The sequence below is a fragment of the Gopherus evgoodei genome, chromosome 6 (genome assembly GCF_007399415.2).
Source record: "Gopherus evgoodei ecotype Sinaloan lineage chromosome 6, rGopEvg1_v1.p, whole genome shotgun sequence".
Taxonomy (NCBI): domain Eukaryota; kingdom Metazoa; phylum Chordata; order Testudines; family Testudinidae; genus Gopherus; species Gopherus evgoodei.
In genome coordinates, this window is record NC_044327.1 from 94,615,181 (window position 1) to 94,641,064 (window position 25,884).

The 25,884-nt window shown below is 42.3% G+C and overlaps 1 protein-coding gene across 3 annotated transcripts in view; it reads left to right on the forward strand.

The window, feature by feature from the left end:
* The window catches only part of TRIM23 (tripartite motif containing 23), a 33,188-nt gene that overhangs the window by 4,105 nt on the left and 3,199 nt on the right, over window positions 1–25,884 (forward strand). For all 3 annotated transcript variants that reach the window (XM_030566508.1, XM_030566510.1, XM_030566509.1), the window contains 8 exons: window positions 14,642–14,763; window positions 15,738–16,016; window positions 16,663–16,845; window positions 17,684–17,899; window positions 18,953–19,087; window positions 23,577–23,706; window positions 23,787–23,897; window positions 25,478–25,602. In XM_030566508.1, the coding sequence (XP_030422368.1) occupies window positions 14,642–14,763; window positions 15,738–16,016; window positions 16,663–16,845; window positions 17,684–17,899; window positions 18,953–19,087; window positions 23,577–23,706; window positions 23,787–23,897; window positions 25,478–25,602 (1,301 nt within the window). The remainder of the gene's footprint in view (window positions 1–14,641; window positions 14,764–15,737; window positions 16,017–16,662; window positions 16,846–17,683; window positions 17,900–18,952; window positions 19,088–23,576; window positions 23,707–23,786; window positions 23,898–25,477; window positions 25,603–25,884) is intronic.

Below are 25,884 nucleotides of genomic sequence, written 5' to 3' on the forward strand. Positions count from 1 at the left end.
TTGCCTGGTGCTGAAGTTGGGCTTTCTGGCCTGTACTTACCAGGATCATGTCTGTTTTAAAAATCGGCATTACATTAGCTATCTCCCAGTCATCTGCTACAGCAGCTGATTTAGAGCCTCATTAGGAAGAGTTTTCAGCCTTGCCTAACAGAGCTAGGCTCAGCATACAAGCCCCCAGACACTATGAACTTCAATCAAGCAGTCACAGGACAACAAACAAACTTATCCCAAGGGTCACATAGTCACTCCTGCTTTACCTAGAAAACTCCCTGGCAAAACTCCTATATGCTGCCCTTGTTCACTGAAACTTAGAATTCTTCTAAAATGTGGAAGATTCTAAAATGTGGAACTATTTTAATAGTTTTAAAATATTCTTGCAATGTTAAAATCATATAGGTTAAACTTAGCCCCTTAATACAATTAACCCCCCATTTTTCTACAATAGTCTACGTTTTTAGTGAAAGTTTCTCTTTTGTACTTTCAAATGGTTGTGTGAAGAAATATTTCATTATCTTGTTTCTGAGATCCATGTTGTGCTATTGGGCTTAAAACTGTGTTCATGACCTCTTAATTACACATACAATTGAACACTCACTGGCCATGATCCAGAAAGAGGAGAAAACAAAGGCCTCTGTGGTATTTTTCAGCTTGACTGAACAGAAGGCTGGTTCAGTTTAGAGAGAGGTTGTTTTGTCGGTGAGGGCTCCTCACAGGTATGCCAATCAGAGAAAAGAGACTTTTGTGTAGCAAAGGAACTTGGAGGTAAGGAAGCTCATGCACATAAAAATCTCATGCTTAGCAACTGGTTATTTTGGGGCAGAAGGAGGGCCAGGTCCATTATAAAGCCTAGAGTTCCTGTGGTCAGAGGAAGAAGCTTATCTGTTGTCCCATGTGAGAAGGGGGAGTTAGCCAGTCTATGGGCCAGGTAAAACTTGAGTTTTGTGGGGTATTTCTCTTACAGTTTCCCCTCCTTGATTACTAGAAATGAAGAGGTCCACCACTTCTGTTACATTTCTCCTATCCACCTTATTTTTGCTGCTTTTGGAGGGGGCTTGCCTACTGAGGTGCTAAAGATTTCCTCTCCCGTTTCCTTGACTGAACTTAAGGGTAGAGCCTGTCAGCCAGTGAGATTTCTCTGGGATCTGTTGCCCATTCTAAAGTTTTGTGCTATCTGAATGTCAATCAGCCAGTGAGGAACCCAACTTAGCCTTGGTCTACCGTAGGGGCGGGGATCAATCCAAGTTTCACAACTTCAGCTCATGAGTAACATAGCTCAAGTCGACCTACTCAGCGCAGTCTCTTCACTGCGGTGAGTCGACTGCTGCCACTCCCCCGTTGACTCTACCTGCGCCTCTCATGGCGTTGGAGTACAGGAGTCGACAGAAGAGTGCTCGGGGGTCAATTTATTGCGTCTATCACGTCTAGACTACACGCGATAAATCGATCCCCACCCGCTGATCCGGCGGGTAGCATAAACCCCCAGTGAGTCCGCAATTTCCATGACCATTATTGCTGTATATGGTAATTGGGCTTTCTGCCCCTATAATGAGGTAGTTTGAGCCAGCTGCTTAATGACTAAATGTACATCACAGGTTCACTGTTAGGGAGAAGTATTTTCATAAAAGAAGTTTTGTAGCCGGTGAGGCTGTGTGGAGCTGCTTTCTACTGCATAAAGGCCCTAATTAGTAACAGTGAGTTTTATGCAGATTTTCTTTTCAGTTGGTTGTTGAAACAATGTGGTGCCTTGGTGTATAAAAGAACCAAAGAAGGGAAGCTAAGCTACTACGGGATACCTCAAATATTTATCCAGCTTTTATGGAGAAGTCTCAGGTAGATTCCTAAAGTACACATCCATAGATCTGCATGCAAGTTAGACTTCCTTTATTTTAAAGAATCAGATGGTGTTTTTTTTTCTTGTATTGTATTCCTGCTAAAGTTACCCACAATGGAGCCTATGCATTTACTGTTCCTGCTAAAAGAAAGCAAATTGGGAAGGCATGTTCAGAAATTCCAGACTACTGCTGAAGTAACAAATTAAATAATGTGGGATTTGAAAGTATTTATTGATAATGCTATGCAAAAAGTATTTTACTAAATGTGTGTGTTAGCTGTTCATAGAATCTCATTACTGCTCCTGGGGAGATTCTATGTCAAAAAATTCAAAATTCTGCACCAAAAAATTCACAATTATGCAAAATTCTGCATATTTTATTTGTCAAAATAAGGCAATATAATCACACCAGTTTCAATTGTTCTGGTAATTTATTTAAACTACAATACAGAAAAAAGTCACAATAACTATTCAGCATTTCCTAAACACATGGAATTGTAGTTACAAACACTTGGTAACTAATACCTTGCATTCCAGTTATAATCCTGGATTTTCATTTAAATTACATTACAGAACACCAAACAGCGCGCACAAAAAAGCAGAATGTCATTTTACATTGTACAGACTCGCACATAAGTCATGCAATTTTGCTAATCATTGTCCTGGACCTGGCTGGGTACTTTGGAAATGGCATGGTTCTGATTGTCCTGACATTTTATTGACTGCTTGGTAATTGTTGCCCTCAAAGTCTTCTTCTTTTTTTTTTTTTTAAATAGGTAAGTAAAATAAATCCTGAGCTGTAATCTAAACCCATTGTGTCACTTTGGCACAGGAAAAAGGTGAGAAAGGCACACAGATCTTCCTAGCTGAGGATTACGTTACTGTTATTTATAATAAGGCTCCTTTACACCATTCTGGCAGTGCAGGAGCCTTAAAACTTTTACAGGTTTTATGCTCCTGGGGGATTTGACTGAAAATGGTAACAGTTAACTAACAATAGGAACATTAGCAATGTTACTATACAGGCAGGCTGCTACATTTCTGCCTCCAGGATATATCTTGCCTTGTGTATAATAAAAAGCCCTACCCTTCCACACCAGCGAGCTGCAGTAGCAAGTGAGAGGGACGGAGTGTGTCTCTCTCTCTCTCTCTCTCTCTCTCGTTGGCATGCATGTGCGCCCAGCCCATACTCCCACCTCATGGTGATTAACCACAGGCATGCATGCTCAGCCCTCTGACTCTAATCTCCGAGGCTACTCCAGACATGCTGGAACAGACGTGCTGCCAGGGAAGAATCTTGTGTCCCCTCGCAGGGTTTTTGTTTTGTTTTGGTTTTTGCATTTTTCTGCATGTGAGGGGACAGAAATATGCAGGCCATATGAATTGTGGAGTGCAGAATTCTGTCAGGAGTACATTACAAGACAAGAGCAGTTTACAGAAATGGACAGATAAAACCAATGCCTTTTAAAAACAATTATGCAAACTATTACTTTACTCTTAGTCTTTGGAAATTACTCTTAGTCTTCTATACAGTAACTCCTCACTTTAAGTCATCTCGGTTAACATTGTTACGTTGCTGATCAACTAGGGAACATGCTCATTTAAAGTTGTGCAATGCTTCTCTCTTAGGTTGTTTGGCTGCCCACTTTCTCCACAGCTGGCAGCCTCCCTACGTGCCCCTCCCCTGCAACACCTCTGGCCCCCGCCTGCAGACCCCACAGATCAGCACCTTCCCCCTTCTCCCCCCCACCCATGACAATCAGCTGGTTTGCGGCATTTCAGGGAGGAGCGAGGACTCGGCGCACAGGCTCCCCCTCCTTCCCCTGCCTCCTGAATGCCGCAAGCCAGCTGTTTGCTGGAGGGAGAGGGGAGGGGCGCTGAGTCCTCGCTCCTCCCTCCTGCCCCCTAAACACTGCAAACCAGCTGATTACCCCAGGAGGGAGGGAGGAATGAGTACTCAGTGTGCCTCCCCTCTCCCTCCCCTGCCTCCTGCTGGTGGCAATCAGCTGGCTTGCGCCGTTTAGAAGGGAGGGGGGGAGGAGCGAGGACACAGGGTGGGAAGTAAAGGGGGAAGAGGTGGGAGGAGGAAGAGGTTGGTCAAGGATGGGGGCTTGGGGGAATGGGGATTATGGATGGGCTGAGGGTTGAGCGCCCACCCCCCGCCCCTGGTGCTTGCAGGCTAGGGGAAGCTGCCACTGCTGAGCAACGTGCTTCTCCTACCCTACAGCACCTTCAGCCTCCTTGCCTTCTTCATCTCCAATGCCAGTGGGCCTTGCCTGTGTAGGGTAAGGCAGGGGTACCTTCCAACTATAGTACTGTACTGTATATACAGTATGTTTGTAAACACACGGCAAGTGCGCACTACTCTCCCCCCCCCCCACGCGTAGTATTAAATTGTTTGTTTGTTTAAAATGTATAGAATGCCTCTTGTCTGGCAAAAAGAATTTTCCCTCTAACCTAGCCCCCACCCCCCCTTTACATTAATTCTTATGGGGAAATTGGATTCACTTAACACTGTTTCACTTAAAGTTACATTTTTCAGGAACATAACTACAACGTTAAGTGAGGAGTTACTGTATTTTTATAGCACCCCAATGAAATTGACTTTGACCAACCTTGCTGTGGAAAATTAAAATTGGAAATGTATGTGTTGTAGGTCTCTTAAGCTTCTATATGGAACATGTGGTGTCTGCAAATTCTTACACACAGTTTTGTTAAATGGGATATTGGGTGAAGGAATCACTGTAAAGCTTGTTGCATTTGGAAGTTCCTGATTAAATACTGGTGCGGTTGATTTCACCCTCATCCCCTACCATTGGAAAAAATCTGCAAAATGGCCCCTTGGAAGGAAAACTCTTAGAGTTCCACAACAGCATTCTTGCCCTCCAAAATGTTGTGGATAAAAGATTATTATTTTCTCCCCCTCGTGTAATTAGCACCAGTTCCACCTCTCAGAACCTGTAGTTCCCAAGGGATTTGTTGGAAGTCTTTGTACCAGTTCTGGAGTCCCTGTCTTTTCACCTGCCTTCACCAGTTCGCATAAAGTAGTGCTTCAGCTGAGCCTTGCTGCTAAGGCAGGTTCTACCAGTGGCTACTGCTGGGTGTGCTGTCATCACCAAAAGTCGTGGTGTTCCAGATCATGGAGGTGGTAACAGGCAAAAATCTAGCTACAGTTGCCAGGATTTGACCCATCTCCACATACAGATCCCTGGACCTTGCAGAAGGCCTTCCATGGACAGTATCTCCTTCCCAAAGTTTCCACTTCATCTTGGATACTATTTGAGTTTTAGTTTAGAATTTTATGTGTAATGGAAGTATTAAGTTATATCCTAAGTTCTCTGTACCATATTGTCAGTTGTCTTTAAGGCAGTTGTGTCTAAAGATATTTAAGCTTTGGAATTTTTAAAATTTTGATGTTCTTGAAAGTGACATTGATGTTACTGGATTAGAATCGGTCCAGATTTCCTTATGCAACTCTGTTACTGTATCTCATTCTTGATCTGCATACTCTCTGGTATTTGTCTTATGCCTCCTCTGAGGGGAGACTGCCAGATCATGTAGTGGTTTTGTAATGTACAAACATCCCCACTCGGCACAAGGATGAGATTATTAAACTTTTACTTTGTGCCACAAGCAGGATTTGAACTGAGCTGTTAGAGAGATTAAAGTAGAATCTATTTATACACCACATGATTTAATCCCTGCAACATTTTTTTTAATTTATAAAACAAACACTTGATTAAGTCTATATTTTAATACAGAATAATTTTATAATTAAGTTACGGTGTGAAAGTAATGCTGTCCGACTTCAAATATCTTGGTTACTTGATTACACTGAAATCATGTAACTGACCTCTTGTCTGAAGATATATGCTTCCAGCCACCTACTTAAACTTTAGCAGATTAAAAATTAAATGAGATGTGTACTTCCTGTCCATTCTGCTTTGTGTTTTTAGATGTGTGGCACAAGATGTTTGGGGGCTTGGGTGCTGAGCCTAGCAACCTGCTAGGCAAGGCTGAGAGCTTCTTAGCAAGGCTTTGATCCCTAAGTTGTTTAGCACCCATCATCCCTTAACTAGCTGCAGGGCTACTTAGGAAGACCAGGGCTTTAAAAAGCCCACTCCTAAGCGACCAGAGGAGCTAGTGAATGGGACTGACTAATTTTTTAGTTAGTTCACCATTCCTGCCCATCCTGGCTAATAGCCATTGATGGACCTATCCTCCATGTATATCTAGTTCTGTTTTGAACCCTGTTATAGTCTTCACCTTCACAACATCCCCTGGCAAGAAGTTCCACAGGTTGACTGTGCGTTGTGTGAAAAAATGCTTCCTTTTGTTTGTTTTAAACCTGTACCTTAATGTGTACATAATAAATATGTGAAGCATGAAAGCAGGATACATATTCTGACAGTGACTGTGCTTACTGCACTGTGCATCAGCAAGTAACTGTGCCTCTCTAGATATTCATCTTACCTCGGGTTGTGACAGAAAAGTGCAGTGGTAAAGATATCACTGCAGTAAGTAAATTTTTCCAGTAGAATAAATTCTGCTTCTCGGCCTTCTGGCTAAGAGGGATGAAAACATTAGCTAAGACACTACTGTGTCGCCTTCTCTAACTATATGCACAGAGCATTATCTCTATTGGCCACATTGCCAACAGTAGGCCTTCTATCAGGCTGTTCAGAGCTGGTGGTTAGCCTCTGCTTAAATGTCCTCAAACACTTCCCACTTACTTCCACAAATATGCAAAATACAACAAGCAGAAATAATGGGTGGGAGAGGAGATATGTTTCTCTTGCCGTCAACGTATTAAATGTGCATTTCACTGACATCGTGCAGCTACTCGGAGTGCAGTTAAATAGTTCCTTGAGCCTTCTATAATTCCCACTGTAGGGCTGTGTAAGCCAGGGCAGTATTATGTAAGCTTTGTTACCCAGAATAGCTGTTGGTACAGTCTGTGCTGTTTGGGGAGAAAGTAGTGGCTGTCTGAAAATTGTGGCTGTGTGGATTAGGTCATGTTTTCCTAACCTGCAAAGAATGATGGTGAATTGGTCACACTGACACACCAAGGCCTGCACAGCAATAGAGAAGTATCTCTTTCGGCTGATACACTGAGCTTTGGTGGGATGGGAGTCATAGAATGGACATATAGATCTTATTAGTTGCCTCTGAAAAGCTGGGGATCCCTAACAATTTGTAACCAGTAATGCTGTCCGGCCGCTCAGTCATATGCAGCATTAGTATAGGGTGAATAGCCTTATATACCTCCAGTACAATAGCATCAACTGCATTTATCAACCCTGAATTGTTCCCAACTGACTGGTGGCAGCTGTGGAGTGACCAGCTTCCAAAAGGTGAAACCCACTCTCTCCTTCATGCTGGGGGGAACTCTCCACTGGGAATTCTGGTGCTGTAGTGCTGGGTTGAGTTCATCACAGAGCTCCAGGAAATTGCCTTCTGTGTTCTGAATTTCAAATAATATCAGGGTTGGAAGGAGCCTCAGGAGGTCATCTAGTCCAACCTCCTGTGTGGCTAGTGTTGTGTGGCTAATGCTGGTTGTCCTAGGTCCCCAGCCCTATCCTGTCCTAACAGTCTGCTTGTTGGCCTGGCCCAAGAGTGACACCTAGCCTAACACAGTTGATCAAGGAATATTTCATAGAAACCTTTGGAAACTCAAGATAGCATCAGACCAGGCAGATTGGATCTCTGACCATTGCAAGTCTCTCTCTTACCCTCTGTATTTCTGCCCAAATAATTGCAAAAATTCCAATCACTTTCTGGCTAGTGCCATGCACTCAGTATTGTAGGATCTGCATTTGTCTTATCAGTGGTCAGGAACTCAGTATTCTGGGCTGCCTCCAAGCTGGGAAATCAATTTAGAAATGACATGATACGAGTTCTGGGATACAGTCAGGGGACTTATAGGCATTTGGCTGCTTCCTACAGGTCCTCTGAAAATTGCCCAGAGTGTAGCAGGCCTCGGTTACCTACCCATATGGCTGTGCATAACACTTCATAGGAATGTAGGACTGGAGGCGACCCCAGTAGGTCATCTAGTTGAGTCCCCTCCATTGAGGCAGATCTAAGTATTATAGTAGAACCTCAGTGTTACGAACACCAGAGTTACAAACTGACCAGTCATCCACATTCATTTGTAACCAGAAGTATACGATCAGGGAGTGTCAAGGTTTTTCCCCCACTTTGAACTTTAGAGTACAAAAAGTGGGGACCTACATGAACACTTTTAAGCTTAATTACTAGCTTAAATCTGGTACACTGCCACCAGCCAGAATTTAGTGTCTGGCACGCTTCCTATTCCCCCAAAACCTTCCCTGGGGAAGATAGATCCAAAACCCCTTGGATCTTAAAACAAGGAAGAATTAACCATCCCCCTCCTATTCCCCCCAGACTTTCCCCTCCCTGGGTTGCCTTGGGGAGCTTCACACCGATCCAAACTCCTTGGATCTTAAAACAAGGGGGAATTAACCATCCCCCCTCCTTCCCCCCCACCAATCCCTGGTGAGTTTAGACTCAGTCCCTTGGATTCTAAAACAAGGAAAAATCAATCAGGTTCTTAAAAAGAAAGCTTTGAATTAAAGAAAGAAAAGGTAAAAATTGTCTCTGTAAAATCAGGATGGAATATGCTTTACAGGGTACTCAGATTCATATAGACTAGAGGGACCACCCCCCCAGCCTGAGATTCAAAGTTACAGCAAACAGAGGTAAAAATCCTTCCAGCAAAAAGACACATTTACAAGTTAAGAAAACAAACATAAGACTAATCCGCCTTGCCTGGCTATTACCTACTATTTTGAAACATGAAAGACTGATTCAGAAAGATTGGGAAAGTGGGTGTACCTCTGGTCCCTCTTAGCCCCAAGAGCGAACAACGAACAACACAAAAAGCACAAACAAAGACTTCCTTCCACCAAGATTTGAAAGTATCTTGTCCCCCTGTTGGTCCTCTGGTCAGGTGTCAGCCAGGTTTACTGAGCTTCTTAACCCTTTACAGGTAAATGAGACATTAACCCTTAACCATCTGTTTATGACAAGGAGCAAGAGACCAAACCCCCCCCCCCCCCCCCAACCCAAACAAATACAGTACAGTACTGTAAAACATAAACTACTAAAAAATAAAATAGAGGAAATTTAAAAAAAATAAAACGTTTTGACAAGGTAAGGAAACTGTTTCTGCACTTGTTTAATTTAAATTCAGATGGTTAAAAGCAGCATTTTTCATTTGCATAGTCAAGTTTCAAAGCTGTATTAAGTCAATGTTCAGCTGTAAACTTTTGAAAGAACAACCATAACTTTTTGTTCAGCGTTACAAACATTTCAGAGTTACAAACAACTTCCATTCCCGAGGTGTTTGAAACGCTGAGGTTCTGCTGTATCTAGACCATCCAAGCAGGGACTTTCTTTCCAGACCACAAGATTACAGTGGGGGATGTGGAAATGCCCATAGTGATCTTGGGAGACCTGGTTTACCCCTTACAGCCCTGGCTCATGAAACCTTACACGGGACAGCAGTAAGAAGCATTTCAACAACAGGCTGAGTAGGTGCCGAATGACATTTGAATGTGCCTTTGGCAAATTAAAGGCTCACTGGCGTTGCCTTTATGACAGGTTAGACCTTAATGAGGAGAATATTCCCATTGTCATAGCATCGTGCTACACTTTGCATAATCTCTGTGAATCTAAGGGTAAAATGTTTGCTCGTGTGGAGCGCTGAGGCAGAGTTCTTGGCTGCTGAGTTTGAGCAGCCAGATACCAGGGCTGTCAGAGGAGCCCAGAGGGCAGCAATTGAAATCAGGGAGGCTTTGAGGAAACACTTTGACAATAAGCAGCAGTAACATATTTCTTTAGAGTAGCTTCCGTGATGCATTCCATGTTTTTTTTCCTAAAAAGCTATGTTAACATTTGGGGCCACATATCCCAGTAAGACAATGATTAAAATGCCTATACATGTACTTGTGGTGATTGCAAAGTGAATTTGTAGAAAACAAAATAAAGATGATTTACCATTATAAAACTTTTTGCGTTTATTAATCAAGAAAAGCACAGTGACTCTCAGGAAAATACAGATGCTTGCTGGGAAAGGAGGGACTGGGAAGGGGCAGACCCTCACAACTGTGTGTAGATCTAACTGTCATTGTGAAAGTTGTGTGAAGGGGTGAAGTGATGGGGAAACTGAGGAGTCCCAGACAGTGGAAAGGAATGTGCGGGCAGAGTGTGTGTGTGGAGGAGGGTGAGGGAAGGCTGGTAAAGAAATCTGCATGTTCTGCAGTGGAGGTCGAGCCCGGACCTGGTCACTCTGGAGGATTATTAAAGACTTGAGCATTTCTGTTTGCTCCTCCATTACTTTTATCGTCCGCTCAGTTGCGTCGCTAGCAAATGCTTGATTCTTTTTTCTGTCCTGCCTTTTGGCTTCCCAGCACTCCTTTCATTCCCTTTTCTCTGTAACGGAGCACTGCAGTACCTCCCAGAACATGTCTTCTTTGCTATGTCTTGGCCTCTTTCTTATCTGGCAGAGATGGTTGGCAGGGGTGCATGGGGTGTCCCTGAAGGCCATATCTGGTGACGCACAGGACAATGAACAGAAGTGGGATTGTTAAATTCAAGCACAACATTGAAACTTTTCACTTGTATGCAGTTTTTTCAACATGTTAATCACTTTCTCACTGACCCTGGCCAGGCACACATCTCTGCAACACCCAAAACATTGTGAGTTTTGGTGGGGGTAGCGGAAGGTGCTGCACCTGGACAGAAGAACATGCAGTCTTTGCAGATGTTGCAGTGCAGCTTTACAGGGACATAACTCTAAAATTATCCCACACTTTTCCATAGGCAGGGAATGTCGAGCAGACATTTTACTGCTGAGGGTAAGCAGGGAAACCAGGGTACATCTGCTGCATTCTTGTGGCTTCCGCCCTGCTCTATATACAGCTCACCTATGTGCCGCTTTGGTCCATGCACAAGCAATTACCGAATGGCATGAGACAGTGTCCTGCAATGGGGGAAGGAACAAAGCTGCACTGCCATGCAACCTGCTCCAGAGAATTACTGAGTACCTCCAGGAAATTTTCCTGGAGATCTCTCTGGAGGATTCCCATAAGATCTCAGCGTGCATCAACACCCTGTTCCACCATACTGATTAGCTACACAGGGAAATGTCCAGCTCACAGAAACACGGCCAGCCTCTCACATTTCTATGTTCTGAATCCACCTCTGCACTGCACAGGCCACAGCCACTTGCCAGGCATCTCATCTGTTTCTTGCTCACCAGAGAGCAACTGCTGAGACTGGCTAGGCACCTCAGGAGTGGAGAAAAGTTCCTGGCTGCTTGCCCCACCGGTTGACCTGCTGGGAGCTCCACATCCAAGTCTAGCTCCACCTCTTCATCAATTACGTCATCCTCCTGGTTAGGTACTCTTTCCGCCTCCTCCATTCTCTCCGAAGTATCCACGAGGCTTTTGGAAGTGGGGTCACCATTGAGGATACCATCCAGCTCCTTATAGAAACAACAGGTCTTAGATGCAGCAGCGGAGCGATGGTTTGCCTCCCTTGCCTTATGGTATGCCAGCCTCAGTTCCTTTATCTTCAATCTGCACTGCAGCATGTCCCGATCATAGCCCTTTTCGCACAAGCCTCGAGAAATGTGTCAATAGGTATCCCAGTCCTACGGGTCAAGCACAGCTGGGGCTGCACAGACTCCTCTCCCCATATACTGATCAGATCCAACAGCTCTGCTGTGGTCCAGGCAGGAGTGTGTTTGATGCTATAGCCCGCCATGGTCACCTGGGAAGAGGTGATGAGACTTCCCTATGCCAAGCCAGCAAGCATGAAATGGAATTTAAAATTCTCGGGGCTTGCAAAGGGGAGGGGTGGATTGTTGTTTACCTGGCTGCCTGGCAGCAGAGTTCAAACTGCTGACCAGAGCGGTCAGGATAGTGATTGTGGGACACTTCCTGGAGGCCAAATAAAAGTGATTAAAGCATGCACGGTGTCTACACTGGCTCTTTGTCGATAATAAAGGGAAGGGAAAAGAAAAAAGTCTCTCAGGGGTGGAAGTATTTTGTCACCGAAATTGGGCATTTCTCCTGACAAAATTCTCATTGCAGTGTGTACACACTCACTATTTTGTCGCCAAAAGGCAGTTTTTGGCGACAAAACTTGGTAGTGTAGACAGAGCCTTACTGTACTGCCTGTCTTTCCCACACATTGGTATAGTTTGCTCTTATGCCATTTAATAATGTCTCTTTGAAAACTGCCAGTTCTCCTGAACATTTGTTTTTCCTCTTAGATTTGCTTCTCATGGGATCTTACCTGCCAATTCTCTGAGTTTGCTGATGTCTGCCTTCTGCTGTTTTCCCTCCTACCATTCCTTAGAATCATGAACTCTCCATTTCATGATCACTTTCGCCCAAGCTGCCTTCCACCTTCAGATTTTCAATTAGTTCCTTCTTAACCAAATCCTAGAAACAGTATACTGTCTTAAAAGAGGTGCTCACACATTGTCTGTCAAAATCAGATGCAGAATATCCTCTCCTCTAGACACTTTCTCCACCTTCTGTAATAAAAAGTTATTTTTAATGCATTTTAAGAACGTTGGATAATCTTTGCCCTACTAATTATTTTCCCAGCAGATGTCTGCATAGTTGAAGTGCCCCATCACCAAGAAGTCCTGTGTTTTGGATGATTTTGTTCGTTGTTTAACATAGTGCAGAACAGACACATAGTGTCTCAAAACTGCTGCAACTGTAACAGTGTGAACAGACTTGATTGGAATGAGAAACGTTGGTTTAATGACATCAACACATTACACCTTATGGAGTTTTATAGTCTAGACCAGAGGTGGGCAAACTTTTTGGCCTTAGGGCCACATTGGGTTTCCGAAATTTTATGGAGGACCGGTTAGGGGAGCCTGTGCCTCTCCAAACAGCCAGGTCTGGCCCTGCCCCCTATCCGACCCCTGTGTGCTTCTTGCCCCGACGGTCTCCCTGAGACTCCTAACCCATCCAACCCCCCCTCCATTCCCTGTCCCTTGACTGTCCCCCGCCTTCCTGACTGCCCCCCTGGCACCCCTGCCCCATACAACCACCCCTTTCCCTGTCCCCTGACTGCCACCCGCCACCCCATCCAACCCCCCATTCTGACTGCCCCCCGGGGACCCCTGCCCCCATTCAACCCCCCTGTTCCCTGCCCGCTTACTTCCCCAGCCCCTATCTACACCTGTGCCCCCTGGCTACCACCCCGAACTCCTCTGTCCTCTATCCAAACCCCCTGCTTCCTCCCCCCTTCTTGCGCTGCCTGGAGCACCAGTGGCTGGTGGCACTAGAGCTGTGCCACCCAGAGCACCAGGACAGGCATCCATGCCACCCAGTTGGAGCCAGCCAGCCATGCCACCACACAGCACAGAGCACCAGGTCAAGCTGCAGCTCTGCAGCCCCGCTGTCCAGAGCATTGCTCCAGCGGCACAGTGAGCTGAGGCTGTGGGGGAGGGGGGACAGCAGGGGAGGGGCCAGGAGCTAGCCTCCCGGGCCAGGAGCTCAGGGGCTGGCCAGGAGGGTCCCGCAGGCTGGATGTGGCCCACGGGCAGTAGTAGGCCCAGCTCTGGTCTAGACAAACCTTGAGTCAGCTCAGATACCTATTTTTTCCCTCTTTGCTGATCATATGTAACTCTTATTGTTATTCTGAGAAAGTTTCCAGAATGTCTTTCTCCCTTCCCTAGTAATGAATACAAATTAAATTGACAGATGATTCCATTTGTTTGCCTACCCCTTTTTTCAGAATATCAATTGGTATAATGATATATTAGGTTTTATTTAGATATGGCCTGCTGAGTGAAAAGTACCTGAGGATCTGATTTTTAAAAATGACTATTGATGTATCAAACATTATAGGCCTTAATTGTCTTCTATATTGGCAGAAGTGTGAAAAAACATGAAGATCTTGGCAGGGAGAGTGTTGTAGGGGCACCTCTGTGAAAGCCTTATCACATCCATGGTATTGGATGCAGAGGGAAACCACGGACAGTGGCTTCCTTCCTGAAATTTTAGGAGCAAATACTCAGTCCTTGTCCACATTTTGGATAACCTTTGAGGGTTGGCCCCAGGGGCAAGGAATTGTAGGGGATTCCTTGTCTCTGCTCTGCATCACTGTGTGCTTCCAGGTGGCCAGCCACAGGCTGACTTCTGCAAAATGGTGATGGTAGGAGGAGTGGATGTGGCCTGCTGCTTTCCTCCAGTGTTTTTGGCCATATGGATCAAGCTCTGTGTGATCCCTTGTTTTTGGATGATACATCTACTTCTCCTCTGATATTTTCCCAGGTTGAGATCTGCTGTAGTTTTCACATCTGTGTTATGCAATAAAGCATGAAGTTTTTCTTCATGGGTTGTCCATTCTGGACCCACTAGTGAAGCAGAAATATATATTTTCTGCTGTCTTTGGATCTTTTGTGGTCATGCAGGGATCTTAAGGATGGGTGCAAATCATATTTTACTCTTCAGTGTTTGGTAACAGTATATTTATAATGGGTGATCAAGGAAAAAGCTTTGTGTTGTACAGATTTGCGGCAGTTTGCTTAAAATATTGCAGATCCTTACTATTGGTTTTGCTAAAATACTGTAAATTCTTACAGTAATCTTGCCAGCTTCCGTGCTGTGGAAACTATCCAGAATTGTTTTAATAACTGACACTGGTTCTAGTAGTTCGTTGGGAATATTTATTTCTTTTAATCTTTAACTGGCAGAAATGCAAATGCAGTTTGTGGTGGTGGTTTTTAAATCAAATTTTCTATTTCAAAAATAGGAGATTCTGGTGTGTGGGGCTTGAAAAAAAACTTTGCTTTGCTGGAGCTCTTGGAACGACTGCAGAATGGCCCTGCTGGCCAGTGTGGGACAACAGAAGAAGCTATTGGCCAGTCTGGAGAGGTATTGATTCAAGAATGCTTATCTTTGTTTAAAACGGAAGAGGAGAGAGTTGGTTTTTAGCTGAACAAAAATTAAAACCAAACACTTACCAAATTAAAAGTTTCTATGGTTGCAGAATATACATATTGTAGCTATACAAATCCTAGATCTCACCCAGCTAATAAACAAATTGCCATTTAATTATTTGCATTTTTTCAGAGTAAAGAAGTACTAAAACCTTGAATAATTCATTTGTGCAGTGAATATGATCCAATATATATAGAGTCAAGTAGAGGAAAAAACAAATTACCACTTATCTTGCACACTTTCGTTCACTGAAAAAGGTCATTAAACTCTTTTGGGAGACTGCCACTATTTATAAATTTCTTTTAGCTGCAGTATTACCAAAAAAAAAAAAAAAAGTTGCAAAACCTCCTAAAAATCTAAAATTTATTTTTTCTTTCCCAAATTTCATCCTTTTACATTAATTTGGTAAATGCGTTAATTAGCTGTTTTGAGCATTTCCTGATGGCTGCAGTGAGATCGTGATTGAGCCAGTTCCATATAATCAATCCTAGAAACAATATATTGTCTTAAAGAGGTTCTCACCCATTGATACCCTGTTTTTGTTTTTGTTTTTTAAAAGAGACATTGGAGAAAGGTCTAGGATCTGACTTTCATTGTTTTTGAGCATCTTCAGTACCTATTGAATTCAGTTTGAGTTGTGGATACTCAGTACCTCTGAAAATCAGTTTCCTGTGGTTCACTGAAATGGTGAATTTTTTTAATGTATTTATTTATTTGTAAAGAAGGGCTTGGTAAGAGAGTGCAGAATTTAAAATAATTCATTTGGAATAAGGTGAATGTTCCTCAGCAATTAATTATTTTAAGGGGAGTGAAATTTTTAGGCTTGAACAAGTTAAAAGTATCTAATCTAATTTATTTTCAATTATTGGAATCGAATATTAACTCAATCAGGTTTTTTTTTGTTAAAGAGCATCATTCGTTGTGATGAAGATGAAGCTCATGTTGCATCTGTATACTGCACTGTTTGTGCCACTCACTTGTGTGCAGAGTGTTCACAGCTTACCCATTCTACAAAGACATTAGCAAAACATAGGCGTGTACCTCTTGCTGAAAAACCTCATGAGAAGACCATGTGTTGCCAGCACCAGGTGCATGCCATTGAATTTGTTTGCTTAGAAGAAGATTGTCAGACCAGTCCCCTTATGTGTTGTGTCTGTAAAGAATATGGAAAGCATCAAGGTCATAAGGTACTGTTATTTTTCTATTACACTCATACTGTTTGGTGGTTTAAGAAAATAATACTTATTTCCATTGTTAAGTACACAAAGAGAGGGAGGGAGTTTATGCCTGATCTTTGAGCCTTTAATCAAGAATTTCACTGCCTTTTTGTTCCTTTCCTTCACTGCATGCAACTGCTGTGGTAACAGTGCAATAACAAACAAACAAAAATCATTGTGATCTGTAAAACCACAGTGCTGTTCTTCATCTATTTATTAAGGCAGAAAGGCTCATCATCTATGCAGCTGCCAGTTTTTATAGTTGTCAGCTGTTTATGATGTAGCGATTGCAGCATCACCCAGACAATTTAAGCTGGTCTAAATAGTTTTTTCCTTTTTCTCTTTGCATTTATTAAAGATAGGGGGAAAAGACAAATGAGCACATGTAGTTATTTGTGTGATTGCTATATGCCTGTTTCAGTCACATAACAAAATGAGTAATACCTGATTTTTTTCTTAATTTATCAAAGATTAAGTTTAGTCCACATTTTTCCTCTCTTTTTCCTTCCCTAATTCTTTTGCACAGTATGGGGGAAAATCTTATTTTAGCTGGGCTGATGGTGACTGGAAGGGAAACTTAGAGCCGACATTTAGTATATGTTACTTTTGATTGTAGCATTCTGTTTTGGAACCAGAAGCAAACCAGATCCGTGCATCCATTTTAGACATGGCACACTGTATAAGAACCTTCACAGAAGAAATCTCAGACTATTCCAGAAAACTAGTTGGAATTGTTCAGCAAATTGAAGGAGGAGAACAAATAGTGGAAGATGGAGTTGGAATGGCCCATACAGAACATGTAAGAAATTGTTTTTCTCAAACACAACATAATTTTTTCTGTAGTAACCAAAATCTTTTAAGAGTGTTGTACGAGAATTATACATAAGAGTTCACTCAGTCCAGTCCTGCAAGTTACTGAGTACCCTCAGTTCTGCAAAGTCAATGGAAATTGAGTGTGCCCACACTAAGGTGACCAGATGAGAGGAAGAAAATATCAGGACACACTTTTTTTTTTTTTTTTTTTGGGGGGGGGGCAGAAGGATCGCTGGAAAAGCAAAAAATAAGCAGTGCTGCGGAGCAAAAAAACCCACAAAAAATGGAGTGCTGCAAAATATCAGTCAGGATGCGGGACAAACACCTAAATATCAGGACAGTCCCGATTTTATTGGGATATCTGGTCACCCTAGCTCACATCAGGAAAGACTGAGTCCCAAGAGAGATGTCTGGAGAGCTTCTATCACATTGATTGCCTCCTTGATTTTACTGACATTAGAGCAGCTCTGAGGAGAACTATATACTTACACATCATTGAGGTACTATGGCAAGTAGTTTGTCCATGTGTCCTCATATGCTGTTATATTCTTTTCAAGTTATTTCTCCCTGATAGTATTTATTTTCATACACTGTATACGTGTAATAAGTAATTGTTTATTGGAATAACCTATGCAAGGGCCTTAGTGCTGGGAGCAGATATACCACCCTCACCAAAACTGTGCCTATTGAGATCTGAATCTGCTGGTCAAACTCATCTAGAAGTTAGGATTTGGAATGTAACACAGCACTAAATATTATACTATTTGGATAAAATGATTTTTGATTGTTAATTTTCTCTTTGATTTTATAACTTTACACTGTAGGCCCCAGGTACTGCAGAAAATGCCCGTTCATGCGTCCGAGCCTATTTTTCTGATCTTCATGAAACCCTTTGTCGCCAGGAAGAAATGGCACTTAGTGTGGTTGACGCACATGTGCGGGAGAAATTGATTTGGCTCAGACAACAGCAAGAAGACATGACTATCCTGTTGTCACAGGTTTCAACTGCTTGTCTTCATTGTGAAAAGACTTTACAGCAGGTAGGTGATTAAGTGAGCTGTAACATGGAGCAAGTGCATAGTTGGGTCTGTAAATGAAATATAGGTTATAAACTGCTAAATTGGACAGTGCTGTGCTTTTAAATTTTCTTTGTCATGTTAGAAACACGCTACTATAAAGTGAGATTGAAAACATTATAGCAATTATTCGTGATGTGAATATGGAGACACAGATGTGTAGCTCAGGCTAAAAATAGAAGTTTTATTGGGGAAAGGTTTTACAATTGTTGTTACTAAAATGAATACTTTATTGGAAATAAAGTCAAGGTAGAAAAATGTTTGCTTGGAATTAAGTGGTTCTCTGGAAGGTTTGGAACCCAAACTTTGCAGCATTGTGCTAAGTATGAGAAGGAAGTTACCATTCTAAAGATAAAACTGACCAGTCTGTTTTCATTGTCCAAGATGAGTAAAGAGCAAAAAGTAAATAAACATATTTAGTAAAAAGTAAACTTTATTTTTAAAATTCTTTCAGTTTTATCTATTTAATATGCTATTATTGTAAGACAGCTTTTTATTTTTTAAACATGATTTTAAATTGCTTTTGTCTCTTTTAAGCTATTGGGAACTAACTCTGGTCAGATTTCACCTTAAATACTGACATTCTACTTAACTACATTTCCTGGTTTTAACACCTGGGTACAGTTTTTCACAGTGTTATAGTGTTGCCGTATGCTATTAACTAGTTGCCATATTCCAAGCCTGAGGACGCTAAATTTCTGTGAATGGTATTCGATATTGTTACTTTACATCACTGGGGATTAGGAGTGAAAGAGAGAGAGAGGTGTTTTCTCTTTGGTTTTTTTGTTTTGTTTTGCAAAGCTCTTTGAGCTCTATTAGGATTATATTTGCAGTATAAAAGTGGAAAATGTATCATAATTTGTTAAATGCATTTTTTGTAAATATAAATTTTGTTCTATTCGATTATTTTAAATAAAAAGAAAATAGTTTTATTGTCATATATAATTATCTGCCCCTTTTTTTTCCATTAAATGATTTACTAGTAGAAAGAGTGCTTCTGCCTTTTGTCTGTTTTAGGATGACTGCAGAGTAGTGTTGGCTAAACAGGAGATTACAAGGCTACTAGAAACATTACAAAAACAGCAGCAGCAATTTACGGAACTTGCAGATCATATACAGCTTGATGCTAGCATTCCTGTCACTTTTACAAAGGTATAGTCTTTAAAATCCTTTTCAGATGTCTTCAGGATTCTGTTGAAAATAGAATTGTCTTCTTTCTGAAATTCAAAATGCTTATTAAAGGAAAATTGCAATGATTTATCACCAGACTTTTCACAGATGCTGCAAATTTGTTTGTTGTACAAATACACCTTGTAACAATTTTTCTAGCTGTGACTACCTGTGATTTCGGAATACGGAGGCTGCCATCTTGCACTATGACTCATAGACTCATAGACTTTAGGGTCAGAAGGGACCAATATGATCATCTAGTCTGACCTCCTGCACAAAGCAGGCCACAGAATCCTACCCATCCACTTCTGTAACAAACCCCTAACCTATGTCTGAGTTATTGAAGTCCTCAAATTGTGGTTTGAAGACCTCAAGCTGCAGAGAATCCACCAGCAAGTGACCCATGCCCCACGCCGCAGAGGAAGGCGAAAAACCTCCAGGGCCTCTATCAATCTGCCCAGGAGGAAAATTCCTTCCCCACCCCAAATATGGTGATCAGCTAAACCCTGAGCATGTGGGCAAGACTCACCAGCCAGCACTCCGTTGTGTAGGCAGCCAATAACTGCGCATGCAACACTAGTAATTGCGCATGCAACACTGGTAATTGTGCATGCAAATGGGTATTTGTGTGTGCAGATAAGCATTTGCACCTATGACACAAGATACTCTCTGTTGAAATAGATGGGAAAAAACAGTCAGTTTGAGTGGTGTTTCTATGTCAATTTGAATTTATAATATGTTTGCTATATAGCTCTGTGGCAACCCAGTTTTTACTCTAGACCTTGCATACTCACTATAGAAGCAATCTTTGCAGGATGGGGAAGCATATTTGGGGGACAAAATTTCAGAGTATACGTCCTTTTAGTTCACCTCGACACCCCTATCAGAGGTATATCTAAAGTTAAACAAAAAAAACAAAAAGCACCCCACAAATATGGTTGAATGGAATAGGACCAGAGGCCCATCTAGTCCAATTCGCTGTCTATGACAGCAACCAATACCATCTTCTTCAGAAGAGGGTACAAGTAATACATAGGAAGCAATTATGCTGTTCAAAAGGGAAGTCTCCTGCTACCTTCTGTTAGAGGTTGGTCTGTAACTTAGGGTATTTCTACACTACGGGATTATTCTGATTTTACATAAACCGGTTTTGTAAAACAGATTGTATAAAGTCGAGGGCACACGGCCACACTAAGCACATTAATTTGGCGGTGTGCATCCATGTACCGAGGCTAGCGTCGAATTCCGGAGCGTTGCACTTTAGGTAACTATCCCGTAGCTATCCCATAGTTCCTGCAGTCTCCCCCGCCCATTGGAATTCTGGGTTGAGATCCCAATACATGATGGTGCAAAAACAGTGTCGCGGGTGATTCTGTAAATGTCATCACTCATTCCTTCCTCTGTGAAAGCAACGGCAGACAATCATTTCGCGCCCTTTTTCCCTGGATTGCCCTGGCAGACGCCATAGCATGGCAACCATGGAGTCCGTTTTGCCTTTTGTCACTGTCACCATATGTGTACTGGATGCCGCTGACAGAGGCGGTGCTGCAGTGCTACACAGCAGCATTCATTTGCCATTGCAAGGTAGCAGAGACGGTTACCAGTTGTTCTGTACCGTCTGCTGTGCCATTGTAAATTGGCGATGAGATGAGGGTTACCAGTCATTCTGTACCGCCTGCTGCTGTCATGGGTGCTTCTGGCTGGCCTTAGTTGAGGTCGGCCAGGGGCGCAAAGACAGAAATGGGAATGACTCCCCGAGTCAATCCCTTCTTTATCGTTTATCTAAAAATAGAGTCAGTCCTGCCTAGAATATGGGGCAAGTGTACTAGAGAACCAGTGTAGTGGAGAATCAGAGAGCACAGCTGCTCCGTGTCAGATCCCACGGAAATGATGAACTGCATGCCATTCACGGGGGGTGCCCCTGCAACAACCCCCCCCGTTGATTCCCTTCTCCCCCAACCTTTCTGGGCTACCGTGGCAGTGTCCCCCATTTGTGTGGTGAAGTAATAAAGAATGCAGGAATAAGAAACTTTTTAGTGAGATAAAATGATGGGCAGGCAGCCTCCAGCTGCTATGATAGTCCAGGCAGGACATTAAACGGTGCGGAGGGAGAGGAGCCCAGCATCCTGCTGCTATGATAGTCCAGGCAGTACAGAATCTTTTCTTTAGACATGAAAGGGGGGGGGGCTGATGGAACTCAGCCCCCAGTTGCTATGATGAGGACAGTTACCAGCCGTTCTGTACCATCTACTGGGAATGACCTGGAGTCATTCCTATTTTTACCCAGGCGCCCCTGGCCAACCTCACCTGAGGCCAGCCAGGAGCACTCACGGGCTGATGATGACGATGGATAGCAGTCATATTGTACCGTCTGCCACCAGGGAGGGGAGGGGAGAGGATGCTGCTATTCATTGCCGCAGCACCGCGTCTATCAGCAGCATGCAGTAGACATAGGGTGACATATAAAAAAGTCAAGAAACGATTTTTTTCCCTTTTCTTTCACGGGGGGAAGGGGGGGTAAATCGACGACACATACCCTGAAACACCCTGAACAATGTGTTTGACCCTACAGGCATTGGACGCTCAGCCAAGAATGCAAATGCTTTTTGGAGACTGCAGGGACTGTGGGATAGCTGGAGTCCTCAGTACCCCCTCCCTCCCTCCATGAGTGTCTATTTGATTCTTTGGCTTTCCGTTAAACTTGTCACACAGCACTGTGCTTTGGCCTCTGTCTGTCATAGCCTGGAGATTTTTTCAAATGCTTTGGCATTTTGTCTTCTGTAACGGAGCTGTGATAGAACAGATTTGTCTCCCCATACAGCGATCAGATCCAGTATCTCCCGTATGGCCCATCCTGGAGCGCTTTTTGGATTTGGGACTGCATCGCCACCCATGCTGATCAGAGCTCCACGCTGGGCAAACAGGAAATGAAATTCAAAAGTTTGCGGGGCTTTTCCTGTTTACCTGGCCAGTGCATCCGAGTTTGGATTGCTGTCCAGAGCAGTCACAATGGTGCACTGTGGGATACCGCCCGGAGGCCAATACCGTCGATTTGCGGCCACACTAACCCTAATCCGATATGGAATACCGATTTCAGCGCTACTCCTCTTGTCGGGGAGGAGTACAGAAACCGGTTTAAAGAGCCCTTTATATCGATATAAAGGGCCCGTTGTGTGGATGGGTGCAGCGTTAAATCGGTTTAAAGCTGCTAAAATCGGTTTAAACGCGTAGTGTAGACCAGGCCTAAGACGAGTGTTTTTATCCCTTCCAAAAGTGAGAGCAACCAGATGTCAGAGCTTCCCCATGGCAATGGAAATAATGTCCTGAGCAAAGAACAATACGCTACCTTTCAAGACAGTGAAGGTAAAGGGTACAGGAAAGAGGGACAGGGAAAGTTGAAGTCCTCCTAATTTTCCACTGCCCTAGAAGCCATGATGGACTTGCTAGATGGCCAAGGAATTCACACTGCACCTGCAGAAAAGACCAGATATATTTGAAACAAGGACTTTTTAATCCAAACCAGTTATATTTTGGTATACAGACAGAACTCAACTGGGAAATTTCATTCCTTGATATCAAATTTATGTTTGTGGTGTCAGTGGAAACAGAAACTTTAAGGAAGGAACTGCCTCTTTGTACAGAGCTCAGCACAGGGGAGCCCTGTTACCTAGATGCTACCATAATACAAATATAATAATAGTTAGGAAGTACTGATGGATATCTGCTATATTAGCATATCTGCTATATTAGCATTTCTACAATGGATTCCTGTACAATCAAGCACCATAGAAATGAGAGATCAGGGACTTATGGCGTTCTGCAGAGAGCTACATCAGACTTTTCATCTTGGTATCATCAGATGCCAACATTAATCAGAATGACAGATTACGTAAATCTGGGGCTGGCCTTCCTAGTTGCCATTAACTCCAAAAGGCAGGTTTTGGAATTAGTTCCCCTATCTGTATAAGAACCACATTGTTGGCATTCTGAGGGTTTCTTACAGCTCCAGAAACCTTTCTGTATAAGGCACATTCCTCTTTCCACAGGTTCCCCTATAATTTACTGAGTGGGGTTCTGTGGCGCAGGGCTGCCCAGGAGTGGGGGGGACAAGTGGGGCAATTTGCCTGGGCCCTGCAGGGGCCCCCATGAGAATATTGTATTCTATAGTATTGCAACATTTTCTCATGGAAGGGGCCCCCGAAATTGCTTTGTCCCAGGGCCCCTGTATCCTCTGGGTGGCCCTGCTGTAGCGTAGGCAGCAGGTCAGACTAAATGAATATTATGGTTCATTCTGGATTTAAAATCTATTAATCTATAAATTAGTTTCTAAGGTGCCACAAGTACTTCTCGTTCTTTTTACTTTACAAATAGTGACATGTTGCATGCCACAGAGATCCTGGAGTTTCCTACAAAGATAGTGAAGATGGAACTTTTAGCTTGTTTTCAGTGTTTGTATATATTTTTTCACCAGGACAACAGAGTACATATTGGACCAAAAATGGAGATTCGAGTTGTGACCCTAGGATTAGACGGAGCTGGCAAAACAACTATTTTGTTTAAGTTAAAGCAGGATGAGTTCATGCAACCTATTCCAACAATAGGTATGTAACTGAATGATTTAAAAGTTTGACTGATTCATTATTAGGAATAAGAGTATAAAAAGTGAACTTTTCTCTTTTAGGTTTTAATGTTGAAACTGTAGAATATAAAAATCTGAAGTTTACTATTTGGGATGTAGGAGGGAAGCACAAATTGAGGCCTTTGTGGAAACATTATTACCTCAATACACAAGGTAGGATTGCTAAAACATTCAGACTGTTTGTTTGGTTTTGTAGTTTGTGCATTCATTAGTGCCAAAAGAATATGACTAGAAATCATTTAATCATAGAAAATGGACATAAAATAAGTAATTATGTGTCTGGTGAAGTATGGGTGCTAGATTTATGGCCTAAGAAAATATTTTGGACCAGTAGATCTTGATGTCTGCTGGGAAAAGTTGCATTCTTTGTAAATTCATCAGCTCCATAGTTCATGGAACCATAACAGAAATTAGAACCTCTGTTAAATTGGTTTTAACTGACAGTGGACAAAGATGTAGCATTCCAGAAGTTCACATGGTGATAAGTAGCACTTTACATGTAAACATTCAATAGCATTTGAAATTAAAATACTCAGCTCTACGAAGTAACCTAACTTCTGACCCAGTACTGCAGCACCATATCCAATCATAGTTATTACATTAATATGGATAAAAACAAGTCTATCAGAACAGGTTTGCTGTCCACATGGTAAAACATTCTCCTGAATGTTACTGGCATGAAAGTGCCTACTGTACTTTTGGGCACTAAATTATGGCAATGTCCTAATGTCTATAGTTTAGTTTGTTTTCCATTTAATGTGGGGTTCAGATTCCTGAATTAAATATTTCATGAAATCTTTCCTAAACACACAGACTCTTTCAAGGACAACAAACTTCAGTTTTCTAGGTGCATTCTTCAAAGCCTTCTTTGCAGAATTCTGTGACATATTTTAAATCACTCTTCTTTTAAAAAAAATCATTTACAGACTGTAGAGATCACCAACATAGCGTCTTTTCTCCTATGAGAGAAGAAGAGGGGCAGGACTAGGGTGAGAATTGAAAATACCAACAGTTAATTTGCTTCTTTGCTATAACTGTTTTATTTTTCCACTGTAAAATCTGAGAAGCACTGAAAATTATACAGAGAATTATTGTTCTCCAGTTCTGCCTTCTTAGCTCATTAATTTTCCATGGTCTACAACCCCCATGAGTTCCTAATAGTAAATGACTCTATGCCACCCCTTCATTCATGCCATCTTACAGCCTCTTTGGCATGTAAAATCCTCCTACAAGTATACATAACCTTAACTTAAGGCTTGTCTAGATGAGAAAATTGCACTGGTTTAACTAAAGATGTGATTTTAAACTGATTTAGTTATACTGGTGCAAAGCTGTGTGGACACTTATTTTGATTTAGTGTAAATTGATTAGGAATTGCTTTAAGTTAAACTGAAGCAAGTGTCCACACAGGGCTTTGCGTTAGTTTAACTAAATGGGTTTAAAAACAGATTTAAGTTAAACCATTGCAACTTCCTTCTGTAGACAAGGTCTAAGATGCTGGCTTTTGGGGAGACTTTTTTCCCAAATAAGTATGTCTATCTGTACAATATCTTAATAATGCTGAGGTTTGAGTTAATGTGCAATTCTGAGACACACAATCTGTGCATTGTAGGTTGTTCTATGTTGGAAATAAAGGAGAGATTGTGGAGTTGAGGAGTCAGTGCATTTGGGTATTATGTCTGAGTGCCTTTTGAGAGTCTGTGTATAACGTTTCGCTATTTTTTTTTCCATAGCGGTGGTATTTGTTGTCGATAGCAGTCACAGAGACAGAGTTAGTGAAGCACACAGTGAACTTGCAAAGTTATTAACAGAGAAAGAATTGCGGGATGCCCTGCTGCTGATCTTTGCCAATAAGCAGGTATTGGTGAATTTTTTTCTACCTCTTGTTTCTTTTTAAAACTGTAATTAACACAAACTTTGTGAACTGTCTGCCATAATTAAAAAGTGGGGATGGGGAAGGAATAAAATTTAGAAGTTTTTCCTTAATGTTTAATGACAATATTATAAGAAAAGACTAGTCACTGATTTAATGAATCCAACAGTTATTTCTGCGTGGGTGACAAAGTCAGTAAAACCTTCTGTCCAGCCTTAAGATTATTCATTTGGCTTGCAGTTTTTAAGATGTGGGAGATTTTCTAGC